The following is a 23830-nucleotide window of genomic DNA, read 5'->3' on the forward strand; positions in this document are numbered from 1 at the left end:
GTGGTGTTGGGTCGGGTCGGGTCCGAGGTCCCGGGTCGGGAGCGCGGGTCGGGTCGGGGGGAGCGCGGGTCGGGGTCGGGAGCGCGGGTTGGGTCAGGGGGGGCGGAGGGAGGTCGGTTCGGTTCGGGTCGGGGGAGGGGGGGCGGTAGAGGGAGGGAGGGAGAGGGAGGTCAGGTCGGGTGGGGAGCGCAGGTCGGGTCCAGTCCGGGGGGTCGGGTCGGGTCCGGTCTGGGGGCAGGGGGGGGGTTGGAAGCGGGAGTTGGGTCGTTGTCGGGGTCGGGTCCGGTCCGGTCCGGGGGTGGGGGGGAGCGGGGGGAAGCGGGAGTCGAGTCGGGTCGGGAGGAAGCAGGAGCTGGGTGTGGGAGGCAGCCTTATGCTTGCAGCCCCAGTGAGGCCATTGGGCCAGGGCTAGGGGTTGCGTGCTTCGGCCCCTCCCACACAGTTTCGGGCGCCTGGAGCTACTGCACTTGCGCACCCACTGTAGCGCGCATGTGCAGAGGTCCCGGCACTGTTTTCAGCGCAGGGACCTGGCTCCGCCCCCCACAGCTCATGCTGCGCCGCGCCCGGCTCCAGAGGGCCAGCAGGGAGCCAGAGAATCTGTAAGTTTTTTTTAGGCGCGATTTGTGGCGCGAAAAACGGGCGTCCAATTTGGGGCTGTGCCGTTCTAGGCGCGGCCCGAAACTGGGGCCCTATATTCCAGTCAGTATTATATTCCAATTGGTATTAAATTTTAGTCGGTATTGAATTTCAGTCAGTATTATATTCCAGTCAGTATTCTATTCCAGTTAGTATAATATTCCAGTTAGATTTATACACCAGTTAGGAATACATTGCAGTTACTTTTTTATTCTAGTCAGTATTATATTCTAGTCAGGAATATTTTCCAGTCAATATTATATTCCAGTCAATATTATATTTCAGTCAATATTATATTCCAGTTAGTATTATAGTCCAGTCAGTACTGTATTCCAGTCAGTACTGTATTCCAGTCAGTGTTATACTGCAGTCAGTATTATGTTCTAGTTAAGATTATATACGAGTCAGTGTTATATTCCAGTTGGTATTAAATTCCAGTCAGTCTTATATTCCAATTACTATTATAATCCAGTCAGTATTATATTCCAGTTTGTATTATACTCCAGCTTGTATTATATTCCATTAAGTATTAAAATGCAGTGAGGATTATATTACAGTCAGTATTATATTCCAGTTAGTATCATTTTCCAGTCAGTATTATATTCCAGTCAGTTTTATATTCCAGTCAGTATTATATTCCAATTACTATTATATGCCAATCAGTATTATATTATTGTTGGTATTAAATTCTAGTCAGTATTGAATTCCAGTCAGTATTATGTTCCAGTTAGTATTATATTCCAGTCAGTATTGTATTCCAGTTAGTATTATATTCCAGTCACTATTATATTCCAGTCACTATTATATTCCAGTTATTATATATTCCAGTCAGTATTATATTCCAGTCAGTATTATATTCCAGTCAGTATTATATTCCAATTACTATTATATGCCAATCAGTATTATATTATTGTTGGTATTAAATTCTAGTCAGTATTGAATTCCAGTCAGTATTATGTTCCAGTTAGTATTATATTCCAGTCAGTATTGTATTCCAGTTAGTATTATATTCCAGTCACTATTATATTCCAGTCACTATTATATTCCAGTTATTATATATTCCAGTCAGTATTATATTCCAGTCAGTATTATACACCAGTCAGTATTATATTGCAGTTGGTATTATATTCTAGTTATTTCTCTTCCAGTCTATATTATATTCCAATCAGTATTATATTCCAGTCAGTATTATATTCCAGTTGATATATTCCAGTCGGTATTATATTCCAGTTAGTCTTATATTTCATTCAATATTATATTCCAGTCAGTATTATATGCCAGTCAGTATTATACAGCAATCAGTATTGTACAGCAGTCAGTATTATATTCTAGTTAGGATTATCCTCCAATCAGGAATATATTCCAGTTAGTATTATATTATAGTCAGTATTATATTTCGTTTGGAATATATTCAGGTCAGTATTATATTCCGCTTAGTATTATATTCCTGATTGCATTATATTCCAGTTAGTATTATATTCCAATTACTATTATAATGCAGTCAGTATTATATTCCAGTTTGTATTATAGTCCAGGTTGTATTATATTCCATTTAGTATTAAAATGCAGTGTGGATTATATTACAATAGGTATTATATTCCAGTTAGTATTAAAATGCAGGGAGGATTAGAAACATAGAAACATAGAAAATAGGTGCAGGAGTAGGCCATTCGGCCCTTCAAGCCTGCACCGCCATTCAATGAGTTCATGGCTGAACATGCAACTTCAGTACCCCATTCCTGCTTTCTCGCCATACCCCTTGATTCCCCCTAGTAGTAAGGATTACATCTAACTCCTTTTTGAATATATTTAGTGAATTGGCCTCAACAACTTTCTGTGGTAGAGAATTCCACAGGTTCACCACTCTCTGGGTGAAGAAGTTTCTCCTCATGGCTTACCCCTTATCCTTAGACTGTGACCCCTGGTTCTGGACTTCCCCAACATTGGGAACATTCTTCCTGCATCTAACCTGTCTAAACCCGTCAGAATTTTAAACGTTTCTATGAGATCCCCTCTCATTCTTCTGAACTTCAGTGACTACAAGCCCAGTTGATCCCGTCTTTCTTGATATGTCAGCCCCGCCATCCCGGGAATCAGTCTGGTGAACCTTCGCTGCACTCCCTCAATAGCAAGAATGTCCTTCCTCAAGTTAGGAGAACAAAACTGTACACAATATTCCAGGTGTGGCCTCACCAAGGCCCTGTACAACTGTAGTAACACCTCCCTGCCCCTGTACTCAAATCCCCTCGCTATGAAGGCCAAGATGCCATTTGCTTTCTTAACTGCCTGCTGTACCTGCATGCCAACCTTCAATGACTGATGTACCATGACACCCAGGTCCTAATCTGTCACCATTCAGATAATAGTCTGTCTCTCTGTTTTTGCCACCAAAGTGGATAACCTCACATTTATCCACATTATACTTCATCTGTCATGCATTTGCCCACTCACCTAACCTATCCAAGTCACTCTGCAGCCTCATAGCATCCTCCTCGCAGCTCACACTGCCACCCAACTTAGTGTCATCCGCAAATTTGGAGATACTACATTTAATCCCCTCGTCTAAATCATTAATGTACAATGTAAACAACTGGGGTCCCAGCACAGAACCTTGCGGTACCCCACTAGTCACTGCCTGCCATTCTGAAAAGTACCCATTTACTCCTACTCTTTGCTTCCTGTCTGCCAACCAGTTCTCAATCCACGTCAGCACACTACCCCCAATCCCACGTGCATTAATCTCTCGTGTGGGACCTTGTCGAAAGCCTTCTGAAAGTCCAAATACACCACATCAACTGGTTCTCCCTTGTCCACTCTACTGGAAACATCCTCAAAAAATTCCAGAAGATTTGTCAAGTGTGATTTCCTTTCACAAATCCATGCTGACTTGGACCTATCATGTCACCTCTTTCCAAATTATATTCCAGTTAGTATTATATTTCTGTTAGTATTATTTTCCAGTCAGTATTATATTCCAATTACTATTATATTCCAAGTGGTATTATATTCCAGTTGGTTTTAAATTCCAGTCAGTATTGAATTCCAGTTAGTATTATACACCAGTTCGACTAATACTCCAGTTAGGAATATATTCCAGTTACTTTTTTATTCCAGTCATTATTATATTTTAGTCAGGTATATTTTCCAGTCAGTATTATATACCAGTCAGCATTATATTCCAGTCAGTATTTTATACCTGTTAGTATCACATTCCAGTCAGTATTATATACCTTTCAGTATTATATTCCAGTCAGTGTTATATTCCAGTCAATATTATATTCCAGTTAATATTATATACCAGTCTGTATTATATTCCAATCACTATTATACTCCAGTTAGTATTATAGTCCAGTCAGTATTATAGTCCAGTCAGTATTACATAGAAACATAGAAAATAGGTGCAGGAGTAGGCCATTCGGCCCTTCGAGCCTGCACCACCATTCAATAAGATCATGGCTGATCATTCACCTCAGTACTCCTTTCCTGCTTTCTCTCCATATCCCTTAAGCCGTAAGGGCCATATTCCAACCCCCTCTTGAATATAGCTAACGCACTGGCATCAACAACTCTCTGCGGAAGAGAATTCCACAGGTTAACAACTCACTGAGTGAAGAAGTTTCTCCTCATCTCAGTCCTAAACAGCCAACCCCTTATCCTAAGACTGTGTCCCCTGGTTCTGGACTTCCCCAACATCGGAACATTCGTCCCACAGCTAATCTGTCCAGTCCCGTCAGAATCTTGTATGTTTCTATGAGATCCCCTCTCATCCTTCTAAACTTCAATGTATAAAGGCTCAGCTGATTCAGTCTCTCCTCTTCTGTCAGTCCGGCCATCCGGGAATCAGTCTGGTGAACCTTCGCTGCACTCCCTCAATAGCAAGAACGTCCTTCCTCAGATTAGGAGACCAAAATTGAACACAATATTCCAGGTGAGGCCTCACCAAGGCCCTGTACAACTGCAGTAAGACCTCCCTGCGCCTATACTCAAATCCCCTAGCTATGAAGGCCAACATACCATTTGCCTTCTTTACCGCCTGCTGTACCTGTATGCCAACTTTCAATGACTGATGAACCATGACACCCAGGTCTCGTTGCACCTCGCCTTTTCCTAATCTGCCACCATTCAGATAATATTCTGTCTTTGCGTTTTTGCCCCCAAAGTGGATAACCTCATTATACTGCATCTGCCATGCATTTTCCCACTAACCTAAGTCACCCTGCAGCCTCTTAGCGTTCCCCTCACAGCTCACACCGCCACCCAGGTTAGTGTCATCTGCAAACTTGGAGATATTACACTCAATTCCTTCATCCAAATCATTGATGTATATTGTAAAGAGCTGTGGTCCCAGCACTGAGCCCTGCGGCACTCCAGTAGTCACTGCCTGCCATTCTGAAAAGGACCCGTTTATCCCGATTCTCTGCTTCTGTCTGCCAACCAATTCTCTATCCACGTCAGTACATTACCCTCAATACCATGTGCTTTAATTTTGCACACCAATCTCTTGTGTGGGACCTTGTCAAAAGCCTTTTGAAAGTCCGAATACACCACATCCACTGGTTCTCCCTTGTCCACTCTACTAGTTACATCCTCAAAAAATTCCAGAAGATTTGTCAAGCATGATTTTCTTTTCATAAATCCATGCTGACATGGACTGATCCTGTCACTGCTTTCTAAATGCGCTGCTATTTCATCTTTAATAACTGATTCCAACATTTTCCCTACTAATGATGTTAGGCTAACCGGTGTATAATTACCCGTTTTCTCTCTCCCTCCTTTTTTAAAACGTGGTGTTACATTAGCTACCCTCCAGTCCATAGGAACTGATCCAGAGTCGATAGATTGTTGGAAAATGATCACCAATGCATCCACTATTTCTAGGGCCACTTCCTTAAGTACTCTGGGATGCAGACTATCAAGCCCTGGGGATTTATCGGCCTGCAATCCCATCAATTTCCCTAACTCAATTTCCCGCCTAATAAGGATTTCCTTCAGTTCCTCCTTCTCACTAGACCCTCGGTTCCCTAGTATTTCCGGAAGGTTATTTGTGTCTTCCTTCATGAAGACAGAACCAAAGTATTTATTCAACTGGTCTGCCATTACTTTGTTCTCCATTATAAATTCACCTGAATCTGACTGCAAGGGACCTACATTTGTCTTCACTAATGTTTTTATCTTCACATATCTATAGAAGCTTTTGCAGTCAGTTTTTATGTTCCCAGCAAGCTTCCTCTCCTACTCTATTTTCCCCCTCTTAATTAAACCCTTTGTCCTCCTCTGCTGAATTTTAAATTTCTCCCAGTCCTCAGGTTTGCTGCGTTTCTGGCCAATTTATATTCCTCTTCCTTGGATGTAAAACTCTCCTTAATTTTCCTTGTTAGCCACAGTTGAGCCACCTTTCCCATTTTATTTTTACTCCAGACTGGTATGTACAATTGTTGAAGTTCATCCATGTGATCTTTAAATATTTGCCATTGCCTATCCACCGTCAATCCTTTACGTATCATTCGCCAGTCTATTCTAGCCAATTCACGTCTCATACCATCGAAATTATCTTTCCTTAAGTTCAGGACCCTAGTCTCTAAATTAACTGTATCACTCTCCATTTTAATAAAGAATTCTTCCATATTATGGCCACTCTTTCCCAAGGGGCCTGGCACAACAAGATTGCTAATTAGTCCTTTTTCATTACACATCACCCAGTCTAGGATGGCCAGCCCTCTAGTTGGTTCCTCGACATATTGGTCTAGAAAACTATCCCTATTACACTCCAGGAAATCCTCCTCCACCATATTGCTACTAGTTTGGTTAGCCCAATCTATATAGAAACATAGAAACATAGAAAATACGTCATTCGGCCCTTCTAGCCTGCACCGCCATTCAATGAGTTCATGGCTGAACATTCAACTTCAGTACCCCATTCCTGCTTTCTTGCCATACCCCTTGATCCCCCTAGTAGTAAGGACCTCATCTAACTCCTTTTTGAATATATTTAGTGAATTGGCCTCAACAACTTTCTGTGGTAGAGAATTCCACAGGTTCACCACTCTCTGGGTGAAGAAGTTCCTCCGCATCTCGGTCCTAAATGGCTTACCCCTTATCCTTAGACTGTGACCTCTGGTTCTGGACTTCACCAACATTGGGAACATTCTTCCTGCATCTAACCTGTCTAACCCCGTCAGAATTTTAAATGTTTCTATGAGGTCCCCTCTCATTCTTCTGAACTCCAGTGAATACAAGCCCAGTTGATCCAGTCTTTCTTGATAGGTCAGTCCCGCCATCCCAGGAATCAGTCTGGTGAACCTTCGCTGCACTCCCTCAATAGCAAGAATGTCCTTCCTCAGGTTAAGAGACCAAAACTGTACACAATACTCCAGGTGTGGCCTCACCAATGCCCTGTACAACTGTAGCAACACCTCCCTGCCCCTGTACTCAAATCCCCTTGCTATGAAGGCCAACATGCCATTTGCTTTCTTAACCGCCTGCTGCACCTGCATGCCAACCTTCAATGACTGATGTACCATGACACCCAGGTCTCTTTGCACCTCCCCTTTTCCTAATCTATCACCATTCAGATAATAGTCTGTCTCTCTGTTTTTACCACCAAAGTGGATAACCAAACATTTATCCACATTATACTTCATCTGCCATGCATTTGCCCACTCACCTAACCTATCCAAGTCGCTCTGCAGCCTCACAGCATCCTCCTCGCAGCTCACACTGCCACCCAACTTAGTGTCATCCGCAAATTTGGAGATACTACATTTAATCCCCTCATCTAAATCATTAATGTACAGTGTAAACAGCTGGGGCCCCAGCACAGAACCTTGCGGTACCCCACTAGTCACTGCCTGCCATTCTGAAAAGTACCCATTTACTCCTACTCTTTGCTTCCTGTCTGACAACCAGTTCTCAATCCATGTCAGTACACTACCCCCAATCCCATGTGCTCTAACTTTGCACATCAATCTCTTGTGTGGGACCTTGTCGAACGCCTTCTGAAAGTCCAAATATACCACATCAACTGGTTCTCCCTTATCCACTCTACTGGAAACATCCTCAAAAAATTCCAGAAGATTTGTCAAGCATGATTTCCCTTTCACAAATCCATGCTGACTTGGACCTATCATGTCACCTCTTTCCAAATGCACTGCTATGACATCCTTAATAATTGATTCCATCATTTTACCCACTACCGATGTCAGGCTGACCGGTCTATAATTCACTGTTTTCTCTCTCCCTCCTTTTTTAAAAAGTGGGGTTACATTCGCTACCCTCCACTCCATAGGAACTGATCCAGAGTCAATGGAATGTTGGAAAATGACTGTCAACGCATCCACTATTTCCAAGGCCACCTCCTTAACTACTCTGGGATGCAGTCCATCAGGCCCTGGGGATTTATCGGCCTTCAATCCCATCAATTTCCCCAACACAATTTCCCGGCTAATAAGGATTTCCCTCAGTTCCTCCTCCTTACTAGACCCCCCGACCCCTTTTATAACCGGAAGGTTGTTCGTGTCCTCCTTCGTGAATACCGAACCAAAGTACTTGTTCAATTGGTCCGCCATTTCTTTGTTCCCCGTTATGACTTCCCCTGATTCTGACTGCAGGGGACCTACGTTTGTCTTTACTAACCTTTTTCTCTTTACATATCTATAGAAACTTTTGCAATCCGTCTTAATGTTCCCTGCAAGCTTCTTCTCATACTCCATTTTCCCTGCCCTAATCAAACCCTTTGTCCTCCTCTGCTGAGTTCTAAATTTCTCCCAGTCCCCAGGTTCGCTGCTATTTCTGGCCAATTTGTATGCCACTTCCTTGGCTTTAATACTATCCCTGATTTCCCTTGATAGCCACGGTTGAGCCACCTTCCCTTTTTTATTTTTATGCCAGACAGGAATGTACAATTGTTGTAGTTCATCCATGCGGTCTCTAAATGTCTGCCATTGCCCATCCACAGTCAACCCCTTAAGTATCATTCGCCAATCCATCCCAGCCAATTCACGCCTCATACCTTCAAAGTTAGTCTTCTTTAAGTTCTGGACCATGGTCTCTGAATTAACTGTTTCATTCTCCATCCTAATGCAGAATTCCACCATATTATGGTCACTCTTCCCCAAGGGGCCTCGCACAACGAGATTGCTAATTAATCCTCTCTCATTACATAACACCCAGTCTAAGATGGCCTCCCCCCTAGTTGGTTCCTCGACATATTGGTCTAAAAAACCATCCCTTATGCACTCCAGGAAATCCTCCTCCACCGTATTGCTTCCAGTTTGGTTAGCCCAATCTATGTGCATATTAAAGTCACCCATTATAACTGCTGTACCTTTATTGCACGCATCCCTAATTTCTTGTTTGATGCTGTCCCCAACCTCGCTACTACTGTTTGGTGGTCTGTACAACACTCCCACTGGCGTTTTCTGCCCTTTGGTATTCCGCAGCTCCACCCATACAGATTCCACATCATCCAAGCTAATGTTCCTCCTTACTATTGCGTTAATTTGCTCTTTAACCAGCAAGGCTGCCCCACCTCCTTTTCCTTTCTGTCTATCCTGACTGGAATGTAATGCTGACTGGAATATAATACTGACTGACATATAATACTGACTGATTTGTAATATTGACTGGAATACAATACCGACTCGAATATAATATTGACTGGAAAATATTAATGACTGGAATATAATACAGACTGGAATATAATACAGACAGATATATAATACTGGCTGGAATATAATACTAAGTGGAGTATAATATTGACTGGCATATAATACAGACTGAAATATAATGGTGACTGGAATATAATACTGACTGGAAAATATTCCTGACTGGAATATAATACTGACTGGAAGAAACACTGACTGGAGTATAATACTGATTGTAATATAATACTGACTGGAATATAATACTGACTGGAAGAAACACTGACTGGAGTATAATACTGACTGTAATATAATACTGACTGTAATATAATACTGACTGGCCTACAATACTGACTGGAATATGATACTAACTGGTATATAATACTGACTGGCATATAATACTGACTGGAATATAATATTGTCTGGAAAATATTGCTGACTGGAATATAATACTGACTGGAATAAAAAAACTAACTGGAATATATTCTTGATTGGAATATAATATTGACTGGAATAAAAATCTAACTAACAAAATACTAACTGGAATATAATACTGACTGGAATATAATACTAATTGGAATTTAATACCAACTGGAATATAATAATGACTTGAATATAATACTAAATGGAATTTAATACGAACTGGAGTATAATACTAACTGGAATGTAATACTGATTGGAATATCGTACTGACTGGCATGTAATACAATCAGCAATATAATACTAAATGGAATATAATACTGACTGGAATACATTCCTAAATGGAATATAATACTGACCGTAATATAATACTAACTGGAATATAAAACTGATGGGAATATATTATTGGCTGGAATATAATAATGACTGCAATGTAATGCTGACTGGCATATAACAGAGTGGTGTATCTTACTGACTGGAATATAATGCTGACTGGAATATATTCCTGACTGAAATATATTCCTGACTGGAAGATACTCCTAACTAGAATATAATACTGACTGGAGTATAATACTGACTGGAATATAATACTGACTGGAATATAATACTGACTGGAAAACATTCCTGATTGGAATATAATACTGACTGGCATATAATACTGAATGGAATATAATACAGACTGGTGTATAATACTGACTGGAATATAATACCGACTCGAACATAATACTGACTGGAATAAAATATTGACTGGAAAATAATGCTAACTGGTATATAACACTGACTGGCATATAATACTGACTGGTGTATAATACTAACTGGAATATAATACTGAGTGGAATATAATAATGACTGGAATATAATACTAACGGGAATATAATAACCGCAATACTAACCGGAATATAATATTAACCGGAACATAATACTAACTGGATTATAAATACCGACTGGAATATATTCCTAACTCGAATTTAATACTAACTGGATTACATTCCTAATATAATTCTGACAGAAATATAACACTAACTGTAATATAATACTGAGTGAAATATTATACTGACTAGAATATAATCCTTCCTGGAATATAATACTAACTGGAATATATTCTTCACTGGTATATAACACTTACTGGAATATAATACTGACTGCAATATAATACTGACTGCAATATATTCCTCATTGGTATATAATACCAACTGGAATATAATACTAACTAGAGAATAATACTGACTGGAATATATTGCTCCCTGGAATATAATACGGACTGCAATAAAATACTGACTGGAATATATTCCTCACTGGTATCTAATACTAACTGGTACACAATAGTTTCTGGAATATAATAATGTCTTGCATATAATACTAATGGGAATATAATAACAGGAATACATACTGGAATATAATACTAACTGGTACATAATGCTTACTGGTACACAATAGTACCTGGTGACAATACTAACTGGTATATAATACTAACTGGTACACAATACTAACCAGAATATAATACTAACCAGTAACCAATACTAACTGGTACCCAATACTAACTGGGTACTTTACTAGTCTAGAATACTACATGGTAAATAATGCTAACTAATACGACACAAATAGTACAAAGCAAACTGATACAATGTTCATTGGAAGAAAGCAAACTGGTACAAAGTTACCTGGCACATTGATAACCAAATGCTAACTTGTAGAAAGATAAGTAACATGATTAATAGAATGTCACGTACCTTGCTGTTGCAGCTTATAGTCTGTGGAGTAGGCTTTTCCTATTATATTCCACACTGGCCTCAGGCACCCGAATAGCCCTTCCAGGAATCCGCCTGACCCTGACCCCGACCCTGAGCGATTGTAATGTATCTTCATCTCATCTGGTCCGCTGTTGTTACCGCCACCGCCACCTTCTTCATTCCCATTCCCGTCCTCGGGTGACCGGGTGTTCCCAGCTTCCTCATGCTCCCTCAGCTGTAGCACGCTGTTCTGGAATTGATCACGGGAGTCCTCGCTGACGCTGGTGAGCACGGTGACGGGGTGGTTGGAGTTAGAACTGCTGCTGCTGTCGCCCTGCGGGGGCCCCTTCTCCTGCAGGTTGTCCAGGATTTCGGGCGGCGAGTACGACGGCTTGAGGTCCACATCTCTCACCGGCAGCTTCTTCTGCTCTCCCAGTGACCCGAGCTCTTCTTTCAGGTTCTGATTGATGAGGTTGGAAGAGGGTGACCAAGTCAGAACCTCCTGCGGACTGGCCATCACGCTATGCGTGTGCATGGGGCAGGCAGCCCAAGGTGGCTTTTGGTTCAATCCTAGGACACGACCCAACGAGGGGGGCAAACACTCAAACCTGCAGGGGAAAAGAAAACAGTTTATCAATCGCCAGTCAGCAGTGAATGTCGTCTACAATATCAGCCAAGGCACAGTGGCTGACACTCTCATATCTGAGTCAGAAGGTTGTGGGTTTGAGTGACACTCCAGAGACTTAAGCACAAAAATCAAGGCTGACATTCCAGTGCAGTGCAGAGGGAGTGCTGCACTGTCGGAGGTGCCATCTTTTGGATGAGATATTAAATCGAGGCCCCGTCTGCCCTCTCAGGTTGAAGTAAAAGATCCCATCGCACTACTTGAAAAAGAACAGAGGAGCTCTCCCCGGTGGCCTGATCAATATTTAATCGCTCAATCAAATTAAAAAAAACTGATTATCTGGTCATCATCACATGACTGTTTGTGGGATCTTAGTATGTGCAATTTGGCTGCCGCATTTACTTACATTAGAACAGTGAGTACACTCCATGGGCTGTAGGGGGGGCTTTACTCTGTATCTAAACTGTTCTGTACCTGCCCTGGGAGTATTTGATGCTGGAAAGTGGTGCATTCCTATGCATTGACATTACTCTCTTTGAACACGAAAGGTAAAGTTCTATAAAAGACTGGGATGTAAGTTCCTGGCAGCTGCCGAGAGCTTATTCAGAGATCTAACTTGCCTCTCAGCGACTGTTGGTTCTGAAGTGATAGACAAGGGATAAATCACAATATAGCTCACAACAGGAAGTGATGGCGTTTGTCTAGTTCTGTGCAGTGATTCAGTTGGGGGGGCCCCATACATTTTACTGCTCAGATTATCATTGGATCCACTCAGGGCCTGTGACTGGCTCGGGATGGTGTCTGGCTCAGGGCCAGTGACTGACTTGGGGCCTTTACCATTTACATCCGTTTGATTATTCTTCTCAAGTGCTCTCACTGTTTTTACATGGACAAAAGTGGCAGACAATTTACTTTTTATCGGAGCTTGTGCGCAAATTGGCTGCATTTCCTACAATACAACAGTACTTAATTGACTGTCAAGCTTCGGGGTGGCCTGAGGTTGTGAAAAGCGCTATATAAATGTAAATCTTTCTTTTTCTGTCTTTCTTCAAATTTCACCTCTTTCTGTATCTGTATAGTGGATTGTAAACCCATTGACTATGTCTCTGTGACTATATTGGTCCTTGTGACTGTCATGTATGTATGCTTGGAGTTACTAGCCACCAAGGGGCGCCACTGTCGGAGGTCATTGGGCTGTAGGCACTTGTGTGCGGGCGAGGTATATAAAGCAAGCCACCATGTGATGTAGGCACTTTGGGCCGGAATAAAGTTGAGCCAGGTTTGCACCGGAGTGAGTTTACAGTATTCAGTCTACTGAGTTACTACATACATAACATTTGGCAACGAGGTAACTCAAGAATCTTCGCATGCAAACTGAGCACCATTGGAATTCTACAGAGATTCGTGGAGGGAGAGGGGTCGGATTTTATCGATCGCCTGGACCAGTACTTCGTGGCCAACAAAATGGAGGAACCCACTGACGCAGTTAGGCGCAGGGCGATTTTCCTCACTGTTTGCGGTCCGAAAATCTATGGCCTCATAAAAAATCTCCTCTTGCCTGCACGTCCAATGGACAAAGATTATGAGGAATTGTGTGCTCTGGTACGTGACCATCTTAAACCAAAAGAAGGCATCATCATCTTACGCTATCGATCCTACATGCATGTTCGTTCTGAGGGCCAGGATGTGTCGGAATTCGTTGCTGACTTGAGATGTCTTGCTGGGCCATGTAAGTTCGAAGACGCATTAGGAGACATGCTGCGAGATTTCTTCGCAATAGGAATCGACCATGAGGTGATCCTCCAGAAGTTATTGGCTGCGGAGATGCTGAATTTGAGCAAGGCCATCGCGATTGCCCAGGCATGCATGAGGACGCCCAGGCATGCATGAGGACGGATGATAATTTAAGCAGATATCATCGAAGAGTCGGAGTTCCACGGCAAGTACTGTAAACAAGACTGTGTCGTCGTATGGCAAAGCTGCTTATGGCAGGGCCTACTCGAATGCGTGTGCGAAACCTATAGCTGCTCAAAGTCCGCAAACAGGTACGAATCCGAGTTCACCCTGTTGGTGTTGTGGGGGCAATCAACGGCATCATCAGTGTCATTTTAAACAGTATATCTGTAAAGGCTGTGCAAAAGTGGGGCATCTTCAGCGAATGTGTCCACAACTGAGCAAGCGTGCTGCGACTCACCACATGGATGATGACGACCAGTCCAGAGCAGGCCTGGAGATGCAACCCGAGATACCCGAGGAGGAAGTGTATGGACTGTATTCGTTCCTGACAAAGAGCCAACCGATACTGGTTAATGTGAAACTAAATAGCGTGCTGGTTTCGATGGAATTGGACATGGGTGCGAGTCAGTGGATAATGAGCCAAAGGACATTCGACAAGCTGTGGGACACTAAGGCTGTGAAGCCTAAGCTGAGTCCAGTCAATGCCAAGTTACGTACTTACACCAAAGAACTCATACCGGTGATTGGCAGTGCAGTAGTCAAGGTGTCGTATGATGGTGTGGTTCAGAAGAATGAGAGGTGATCTTATCGAAACGTATAAGATTATGAGGGGGCTTGACAAGGTGGATGCAGAGAGGATGTTTCCAATGATGGGGGAGACTAGAACTAGAGGGCATGATCTTAGAATAAGGGGCCACCCATTTAAAACAGAGATGAGGAGAAATTTCTTCTCTCAGAGGGTTGTAAATCAGGGGAATTTGCTGCCTCGGAGAGCTGTGGAAGCTGGGATATTGAATAAATTTAAGACAGAAATAGTTTCTTGAGCGATAAGGGGATAAGGGGTTATAGGGAGTGGGCCGGGAAGTGGAGCTGAGTCCATGATCAGATCAGCCATGATCTTATTGAATGGCGGAGCAGGTTCGAGAGGTGGTATGGCCTGCTCCTGTTCCTATTTCTTATGTTCTTATGATCTACCATTGTGGATCGTTCCAGGAAATGGTCCAACGCTGTTCGGCAGGAATTGGCTCGAAAAAATCAAATGGAATTGGAACGATATGAAAGCATTGTCATCGGTCAAGTCTGGAGTTTCAAGAGTTCATGGAACTCAATGGTATTAAACATGTGCGGTCAGCATCATTCAAATCTGTTTCTAATGGTCAAGCAGAGCGTGCTGTCCAAAAAATCAAGCAAAGTATGAAACGTGTAACTCAGGGTTCACTGCAGACTTGCTTGTCATGCATATTGCTTAGTTACAGGGCAAGACCCCACACCCATACCGGGGTCTCCCCTGCTGAACTATTGATGAAGAGAGGTCTCAAGTGCTGAGCAAGTTTCCCTCGCTGTTTGAACCAGACATCGGTAATTTCATGGGAGCAAAGATGCAGATTCACCTGGACTCGGATACAAGACCCGTCCACCACAAAGCTCGGGCTGTTCGATACATGATGAGGGAGAAGGTCAAAATTGAGCTTGACAGACTCCAACGTGAAGGGGTCATATCACTGGTCAAATTTAACGAATGGGCCAATCCCATTGTTCCTGTGTTGAAGAGTGATGGCACTGTCAGGATTTGTGGAGACTACATGGTTACGATCAACAGAGTTTCGAAACAGGATCAGTACCCGTTACCGAAGGCTGATGACCTGTTTGCAATGCTAGCCGGTGGGAAGTCGTTCACTAAACTGGATCTGACGTCGGCCTATATGACACAGAAACTCGTTGACACGTCGAAGAAACTTATGTGCATCAACACTCATAAAGAACTGTTTATCTACAACAGGTGTCCTTTTGGAATTCGCTCGACTGCAGCCATATTTCAGAAGAACATGGAGAGTCTACTGAAGTCCGTCCCTAGAACCATCGTATTTCAAGATGACATTCTGGTCACAGGTTGTGACACTACCGAACACCTGAACAATCTTAAAGAGGTTCTACATCATCTGGACAAAGTGGGACTCAGGCTGAAACGTTTGAAGTGCGTCTTCATGGCACCGGTAGTCGAACTTTTGTGGAGGAAGATTGCTGCTGATGGCATCAGGCCTATGGACTCGAAAACCAAGACCATCAACAATGCACCTAGGCCTCAGAATGTGACGGAGCTGCATTCGTTCCTTGGTCTACTCAACTACTTCGGTAATTTCCTACCTAGATTGAGCACTTCATTAGAGCCACTGCACATGCTGCTCAGAAAAGGCAACAACTAGGTTTGGGGCACGTCTCAAGATCGAGCTTTCGAGAAAGCTACTAATCTGCTTTGCTCTAACAAGCTGCTGGTACATTATGATCCGTGTAAGCATCTAATATTGGCCTGTGATGCTTCATCATATGGGGTTGGCTGCATGCTCCAACAAGCTAATAAGTCGGGTAAACTACAACCTGTTGCGTATGCTTCGAAAAGTTTGTCAAAGGCGGAAAGAGCCTACAACATGGTAGAAAAAGAAGCTTTAACCTGCGTGTATGGGGTTAAAAAGATGTATCAGTACCTGTTTGGTCTTCGTTTTGAACTCGAAACAGATCACAAGCCACTCATTTAATTGTTTTCGGAAAACAAAGGTATCAACACCAACGCGTCGTCCCGCATCCAGAGGTGGGCGCTGACATTATCTGCCTATGATTATGTCATTCACCATAGACCTGGCACCGAGAATTGTGCCGATGCACTGAGCTGTCTGCCTTTTCCCACACCGGAGGTGGAGATGCCACAACCTGCAGATCTACTGTTAGTTATGGATGCTTTGGAAAGTGAAGGAACCCTTGTCACTGCTCAACAAGTTAGGACCTGGAGACAGGACCCAATTTTATCGGTTGTAAAACCTTGTGTCCTTAGTGGTGATTAAGAAAAGCATAAAGAAATTTGTATGTGATCTACATAGCACTCATCCCGGCATTGTCATGATGAAAGTCATCGCCAGGTCTCATGTATGGTGGCCTGGAATTGACTCTGATCTGGAATCATGTGTACATCAGTGCAACACTTGCATGCAGCTAATCAAAGTACCAGCGAAATCGCCGCTGAGTCTATGGTCGTGGCCATCCAAACTATGGTCGAGGATCCACATCGACTTTGCGGGTCCTTTCCTGGGCAAGATGTTTTTTGTTGTGGTGGATGCATATTCCAAGTGGATAGAGTGTATAATCATATCATCCAGTACATCCACAGCTACCATTGAGAGCCTTCGTGTCATGTTTGCTACTCATGGTCTGCCTGATATCGTTGTGAGCGGCAACGGATCTTGCTTCACAAGTCTGGAGTTTCAAGAGTTCATGAAACTCAATGGTATTAAACATGTGAGATCAGCACCATTCAAACCTGTTTCTAATAGTTCAGCAGTTCCCCTGCTGAACTATTGATGAAGAGAGGTCTCAAGACCAAGCTCTCTCTCGTCCATCCTGACTTGAAAACAGACGACAAAATCAGAAGTGGTATCATGATCGCGCTGCTGTGTCACGCGACATCTCTGTTAACGATCTTGTGTATGTGCTAAATTATGCTCAAGGTCCCAAACAGGAAATTAGGGATGCATGCAATAAGGGTACAGCAGTTATCATGAGTGACTTTAATCTACATATAGATTGGGCTAGCCAAACTGGTAGCAATACGGGGGAGAAGGATTTCCTGGAGTGTATGAGGGATCATTTTCTAGACCAATATGTCAAGGAACCAACTAGAGAACTGGCCATCCTAGACTGGGTGTTGTGTAATGAGAGAGGATTAATTAGCTATCTTGTTGTGTGAGGCCCCTTGCGGAAGAGTGACCATAATATGGTAGAATTCCTCATCAAGATGGAGAGTGACACAGTTAATTCAGAGACTAGGGTCCTGAAATTAAAGAAAGGTAACTTCGATGGTATGAGATGTGAATTTGCTAGGATAGACTGGTGAATGATACTTAGAGGGTTGACGGTGGATAGACAATGGCAGACATTTAAAGATCACATGAATGAACTTCAACAATTGTACATCCCTGTCTGGCGTAAAAAATAAAACGGGGAAGGTGGCTCAACCGTGGCTAACAAGGGAAATTAGGGATAGTGTTAAATCCAAGGAAAAGGCAAATAAATTGGCCAGAAAAAGCAGCAAACCTGAGGACTGGGAGAAATTTAGAATTCAGCAGAGGAGGACAAAGGGTTTAATTAAGAGGGGGAAAATAGAGTATGAGATTAAGCTTGCAGGGAACATAAAAACTGACTGCAAAAGCTTCTATAGATATGTGAAGAGAAAAAGATTAGTGAAGACAAATATAGATCCCTTGCAGTCAGAATCAGGTGAATTTATAATGGGGAACAAAGAAATGGCAGACCAATTGAACAAATACTTTGGTTCTGTCTTCACTAAGAAAGACACAAATAACCTTCTGGAAATACTAGAGGACCGAGGGTCGAGCGAGAAGGAGGAACTGAAGGAAATCCTTATTAGTCAGGAAATTGTGTTCGGAAAATTGGTGGGATTGAAGGCCAATAAATCCCCAGGGCCTGATAGTCTGCATCCCAGAGTATTTAAGGAAGTGGCCCTAGAAATAGTGGCTGCATGGGTGGTCATTTTCCAACATTCTATAGACTCTGGATCAGTTTCTATTGATTGGAGGGTAGCTAATTTAACCGCATTTTTTAAAAAAGCAGAGAGAAAACAGGAAATTATTGACCGGTTAGCCTGTCATCGGTAGTGGGGTAAATGTTGGAATCAATTATTAAAGATGTAATAGCAGCATATTTGGAAAGCAGTGACAGGATCGGTCCAAGTCAGCATGGATTTATGAAGGGGAAGTCATGCTTGACAAATCTTCTAGAATTTTCTGAGGATGTAACTAGTAGAGTGGACAAGGGAGAACCAGTGGATGTGGTGTATTTGGACTTTCAAAAGGCTTTTGACTAGGTCCAACCCAAGAGATTGGTGTGCAAAATTAAAGCTCATGGTATTGGGGGTAATGTATTGACGTGGTTAGAGAACTGGTTGGCAGACAGGAAGCAAATAGTAGGAAAAAATGGGTCCTTTTCAGAATGGCGGGCAGTGACTAGTGGGGTACCGCAAGGTTCAGTGCTGGGACCCCAGCTATTTACAATATACATTAATGATTTAGCCGAAGGAATTGAATGTAATATCTCCAAGTTTGCAGATTACACCACGCTGGGTGGCAGTATGAGCTGTGAGGAGGATGCTAAAAGGCTGCAGGGTGACTTGGACAGGTTAGGTGAGTGGGCAAATGCAGCATAATGTAGATAAATGTGAGGTTATTCACTTTGGTGGCAAAAACAGGAAGGCAGAATATTATCTGAATGGTGAGAGGTTAGTAAAAGTGGAGGTGCAACGAGACATGGGTGTCATGGTACATCAGTCATTGAAAGTTGGCGTGCAGGTACAGCAGGTGGTGAAGAAGGCAAATGTCATGTTGGCCTTCATAGTGAGAGGATTTGAGCATAGGAGCAGGGAGGTCTTACTGCAGTTGCACAGGGCATTGGTGAGGCCACACCTTGAATATTGTGTACAGTTTTGGTCTCCTAATCTGAGGAAGGACATTCTTGCTGTTGAGGGAGTGCAGCAAAGGTTCACCAGACTGATTCCTAGGATGGTAGGACTGACATATGGAGAAAAACTGGGCTTATATTCACTGGAATTTAGAAGAATGAGAGGCGATCTCATTGAAACATATAAAATTCTGACGGGATTGGACAGATTAGATGCAGGATGAATGTTCCCGATGTTGGGGAAGTCCAAAACAAGGGATCACAGTCTAAGGATAAGGGGTAAGCCATTTAGGACCGAGATGAGGAGAAATTTCTTCACTCAGAGAATTGTGAACCTCTGGAATACTCTACCACAGAAAGTTGTTGAGGCCAATTGGTTCGATATATTCAAAAGGGAGTTAGATGTGGCCCTTACTGCTAAATGGATGAAGGGGTATGGAGAGAAAGCAGGAATGGGATACTGAAGTTGCATGATCAGCCATGATCATATTGAATAGTGGTGCAGGCTCGAAGGGCCGAATGGCCTACTATTGCACCTATTTTCTATGTTTCTATATTTCTATGTAAATGGGTCGCCGGTACTGTTACGGCCAAGGAGGGTAACAGAGTGTTTATTGTCATGCTCAAGAATGGGCAAACATGCAGGAAACATGTTGATCAGATAAAGCTGCGGATGAACTGGAACAAGTTGAGAAAGATACGATCAGCGACCAACCAACCTAAATTAATTCATCAGAGGACTCCACCGTCATCAATGAATCTGGACTTTCAATCTCTGACATGGTCATTGCCACTCCCATCAGATCGGCTAGCCAGCCTCCAGTCATAACTGACTCAGAACGCTCGCCCAGAACTGGAGTTGAACTGAGACGATCAACTCGTGAGCGGCAAGCCCCGGACCGTCTTAACTTGTAAAAAGACTGATACTAAGACCTTGAAGGAGGATGCTGTTATGTATGTATGCTTGGGGTTACTAGCCACCAGAGGGTGCCACTGTCGGAGGTCATTAGCCTGTACACACGTGTGTGCGGGCCAGGTGTACAAAGCAAGCCACCATGTAATGTAGGCACTTTGGACCGAAAAAAAGTTGTGCCAGGTTTGCACCTGAGTGAGTTTACAGTATTCAGTCTATTGAGTTATTACATACACAACAGTGACTTCATAGAATCATAGAATGGTTACAGCACAGAAGGAGGCCATTTGGCCCGTTGAGACCGTGCCGGCTCTCTGCAAGAGCATCTCAGCTAGTCCGACTCCAATGCCCTTTCCCCGTAGCTCTGCAAATTTTTCCTTCTCCAGTCACTCCCACTATGGGGCTCTCCCGCCTACCTTCCTGCTGGCTGTGTGTTCTGAGCCATTTGTTTTTCTCTCTCACTTTCCCTCTGTTCGTCTGAAGGTTTGGCGTTTTTCGCAATTCCTGGTGACGAGCATAGGTCCCTCATAAATGGTGCTGTCAGGTAAGTCTGGCTGTCACCCCGCCCCCTCCCCTCCAGCTCCACACCACGGGTAGGAGCCTGTGAATAATGCAGAGACCAATCCTTCACAATCTGGCATCACTTGACACGGGGAAATTGCAGAAATAGGAAAAGGCGCTCTCAGGTGACATCCGAGCAATCTCTCCGTGCGAGTCAGAAAAACGGCTCCTCTCCAGACCCTGTGCTACTGTAATTACACCCTGTACACTCACGACAGCAATGAACTCCGCACTGACCCCAGGTGCTGATTGAACTTCGGAGCAGAAAACTGACAACAGGATGACTCTGAGCCTAGTCAACCTAGTGAACTTCACCCTCAATAACCCTTTCATCCAGTTTTGTCCCCTTCTCTTCCAGAGGCTCTAACTCTCACTGTGGCTAGGTTCCAGTGGTGTCCTCCCATAGCTCACCCTAAGAGGACCACCTTTCCGTGAATATCAAGCTATCCGACTGTGCTGGCATCACAACCAAGCTTGCTCCAGCCCATCACCCTGGAGGCCGCTCGTGTACATTTCCAGCTGGGCCACTGGACAGCGATCAGTAGAAGGAAGCTGGTCGACGGCTCCCCTTCCCCAGAGACAAATTGCAACAGATTTGAAAGGTCGGGGTGGATTTTGACTTTTGGGCGACAGACCGGCAAAGTACCGGCCTCATTCGTATCAAGCTGGCGAGATGCAGGCCACCAAACATGGCGCATCGACACAGCTCGCCGCATTGACGCCTACCAATACTGGGCCCCCATGACCTCCAGTATAACACCATTCTCAGGAATGTGGCAGCCATGCACCATTTTCAGTGCATGGCTGAATAGGGTTTCTTAACAGGGTCTTTGAGTGGTCCAGTGTTGATTTTCCTACTGCAGTGTTTCTGTTGCCACTGCTGTTTTGGGGCGACATTGATGGAAATGACAGAGCGGATTAGGCGGTGGTCCGTCCAGCAGTCGTCGGCTCCTGTCATGGCGCGGGTGATGCGGACATCCTTGCGATCCCTCGCTCGGAAGATGACATAGTCGAGCAGATGCCAGTGCTTGGAGCGAGGGTGCTGGCATGAGGCCTTGTACTTGTCTTTCTGACGGCACAAGGTGTTGGTTATGACTAGACTATGTTCAAATCATTTTGGTACCGTTGGAGCTGGTTTTCCTGACTCTGCCGATCACACCTCTCTCCAGAGGTCTGTGTCCTTTCCAACTCTCGCGTTAAAGTCGCCAAGGAGGATCAGTTTATCGCCCATTGGGGCTCGGGACAGGGATTGTTCAAGGCTGGAGTAGAATTCCTCTTTGGTCTCGTCTGTAGCTTCCAGTGTTGGGGCGTACGCACTGATGACCGTGGCGTACTGGTTCTGGGTGAGAGTTAGCCGAAGGGTCATGAGGCATTCATTTATCCCACAAGGGGAATCTCTGAGATTACTAGTTAATTTTTTATGGTGAAGCCTACCCCACGGAGGCGCCGTTCTTCTTCTGGTTTACTTTTCCAGAGCAGGTGTAAACACCACCTTGTTCCTTGATCTGGCCTTCCCCTGCCCACTGAGTCTCACTTAGGGTGGCAATGTCGATGTCAAATCGTCTGAGTTCCCAGGCAACAACAGCGGTGTGGCGTTCCAGTATGTCGCTGTTGGGGTTGTCCATAAGGGTCCTGACGTTCCAGGTCCCGAATGTCATTTTAAAGGGTGGAAGATGCCTGTGCGAGAATTTATTTAACGTGAGGTGGCCATTGCACACCAGCTACCACACGGGTTTGATAGAGCAAGGTCTTGGTCCAATGGCAAGGGGATCCAAGACGATTGGAAATCAGGCTCCACTGCATGGGCCTAGTATATATACGCACACACACACACACATATTTCTAGTACACAAAGTCCTATCCCACTGAGGGCCAAGAATGGAGAGGCACTCATCAAGACAGAGAGGCTGTCAGTGCCCACTGGAAGTAGTACTTTGAAGATCTCCTTAACCGAGACTCTGTCTTCGACGTGAGTATCCTCAACTCCATCCCGTAGCATGCTACCCGCCACCACCTCAGCTCAAGCACAGCCCGGCACGAGGTTGAAAAGGCCATCCAACAACTGAAGAACAACAAATCCTAAGGAGCAGATGGAATCCCCGCCAAAGCACTAAAGCATGGCGCAGAAGCACTATTGTCACAAATCATTTCTCTTATTTGCAAGGAGGAGAGTATGCTCCAGCTGTGCTCACCGAGCTGGTATCACAGCAGAGGCAACTCTGCAGTATATGACTGAGTGCAGTCGCTCTGGTGTTGTCAAGTTGGTTCTACTCAACACTATTGTTGAGATTAATTCAATACCGAAGGAGTCAAGTCAGATTATTGGAATTCAGCCACATCCAATGATCTCAACCCCACCCAATGGAGCCTGATGCTCTTTTATGTTATAAAAGTACATCACTGACCTACATTGACCTGCCCTTGCTGACCTACATTGGCTCCCGGTCTGCCAATGGTACAATTTTAAAATTCTCATCCTTCTTTTCAAATCCCTCCATGGCCTCACCCCCCTACCTCTGTAACCTCCTCCAGCCCGACAACCATTTGAGAACTCTGCACTCCTTCAATTATGGTCTCAGGCGCATCCCTGATTTCCTTCGCTCCGCCATTGGCGGCCTTGCCTTCACCTGCCAAGGCCCTAAACTCTGGAATTCCCTTCTTAAACCTCTCCAACCTCTCATCCTTTAAGAGATTCATTAAAACCTACCTCTTCCCCGTCCTAATAGCTCCTGATGTGGCTCGGTGTCAAATTTTGTTTGATAATGCTCCTGTGAAGAATCTTGGGATGTTTTACTAGGTTAACAGTGCTTATAAATACAAGTTGCTGTTGTTGTTAGTCTGGCTGTATCTCCACACCATCAGCACCATCAGAGGTATCCAGAATCCT

General features: G+C 43.9%; 1 protein-coding gene across 1 annotated transcript in view; it reads right to left on the reverse strand.

Moving 5' to 3' along the window:
• The window catches only part of map3k13 (mitogen-activated protein kinase kinase kinase 13), a 145182-nt gene extending 133222 nt beyond the window's left edge, over positions 1-11960 (reverse strand). The window contains exon 1 of the mRNA XM_070874915.1: positions 11426-11960. Within this exon, the coding sequence (XP_070731016.1) occupies positions 11426-11960 (535 nt within the window). The remainder of the gene's footprint in view (positions 1-11425) is intronic.
• Between the last annotated feature and the right edge of the window lie 11870 nt (positions 11961-23830).

This window comes from Pristiophorus japonicus, chromosome 3, assembly GCF_044704955.1.
Source record: "Pristiophorus japonicus isolate sPriJap1 chromosome 3, sPriJap1.hap1, whole genome shotgun sequence".
Lineage (NCBI taxonomy): Eukaryota > Metazoa > Chordata > Chondrichthyes > Pristiophoridae > Pristiophorus > Pristiophorus japonicus.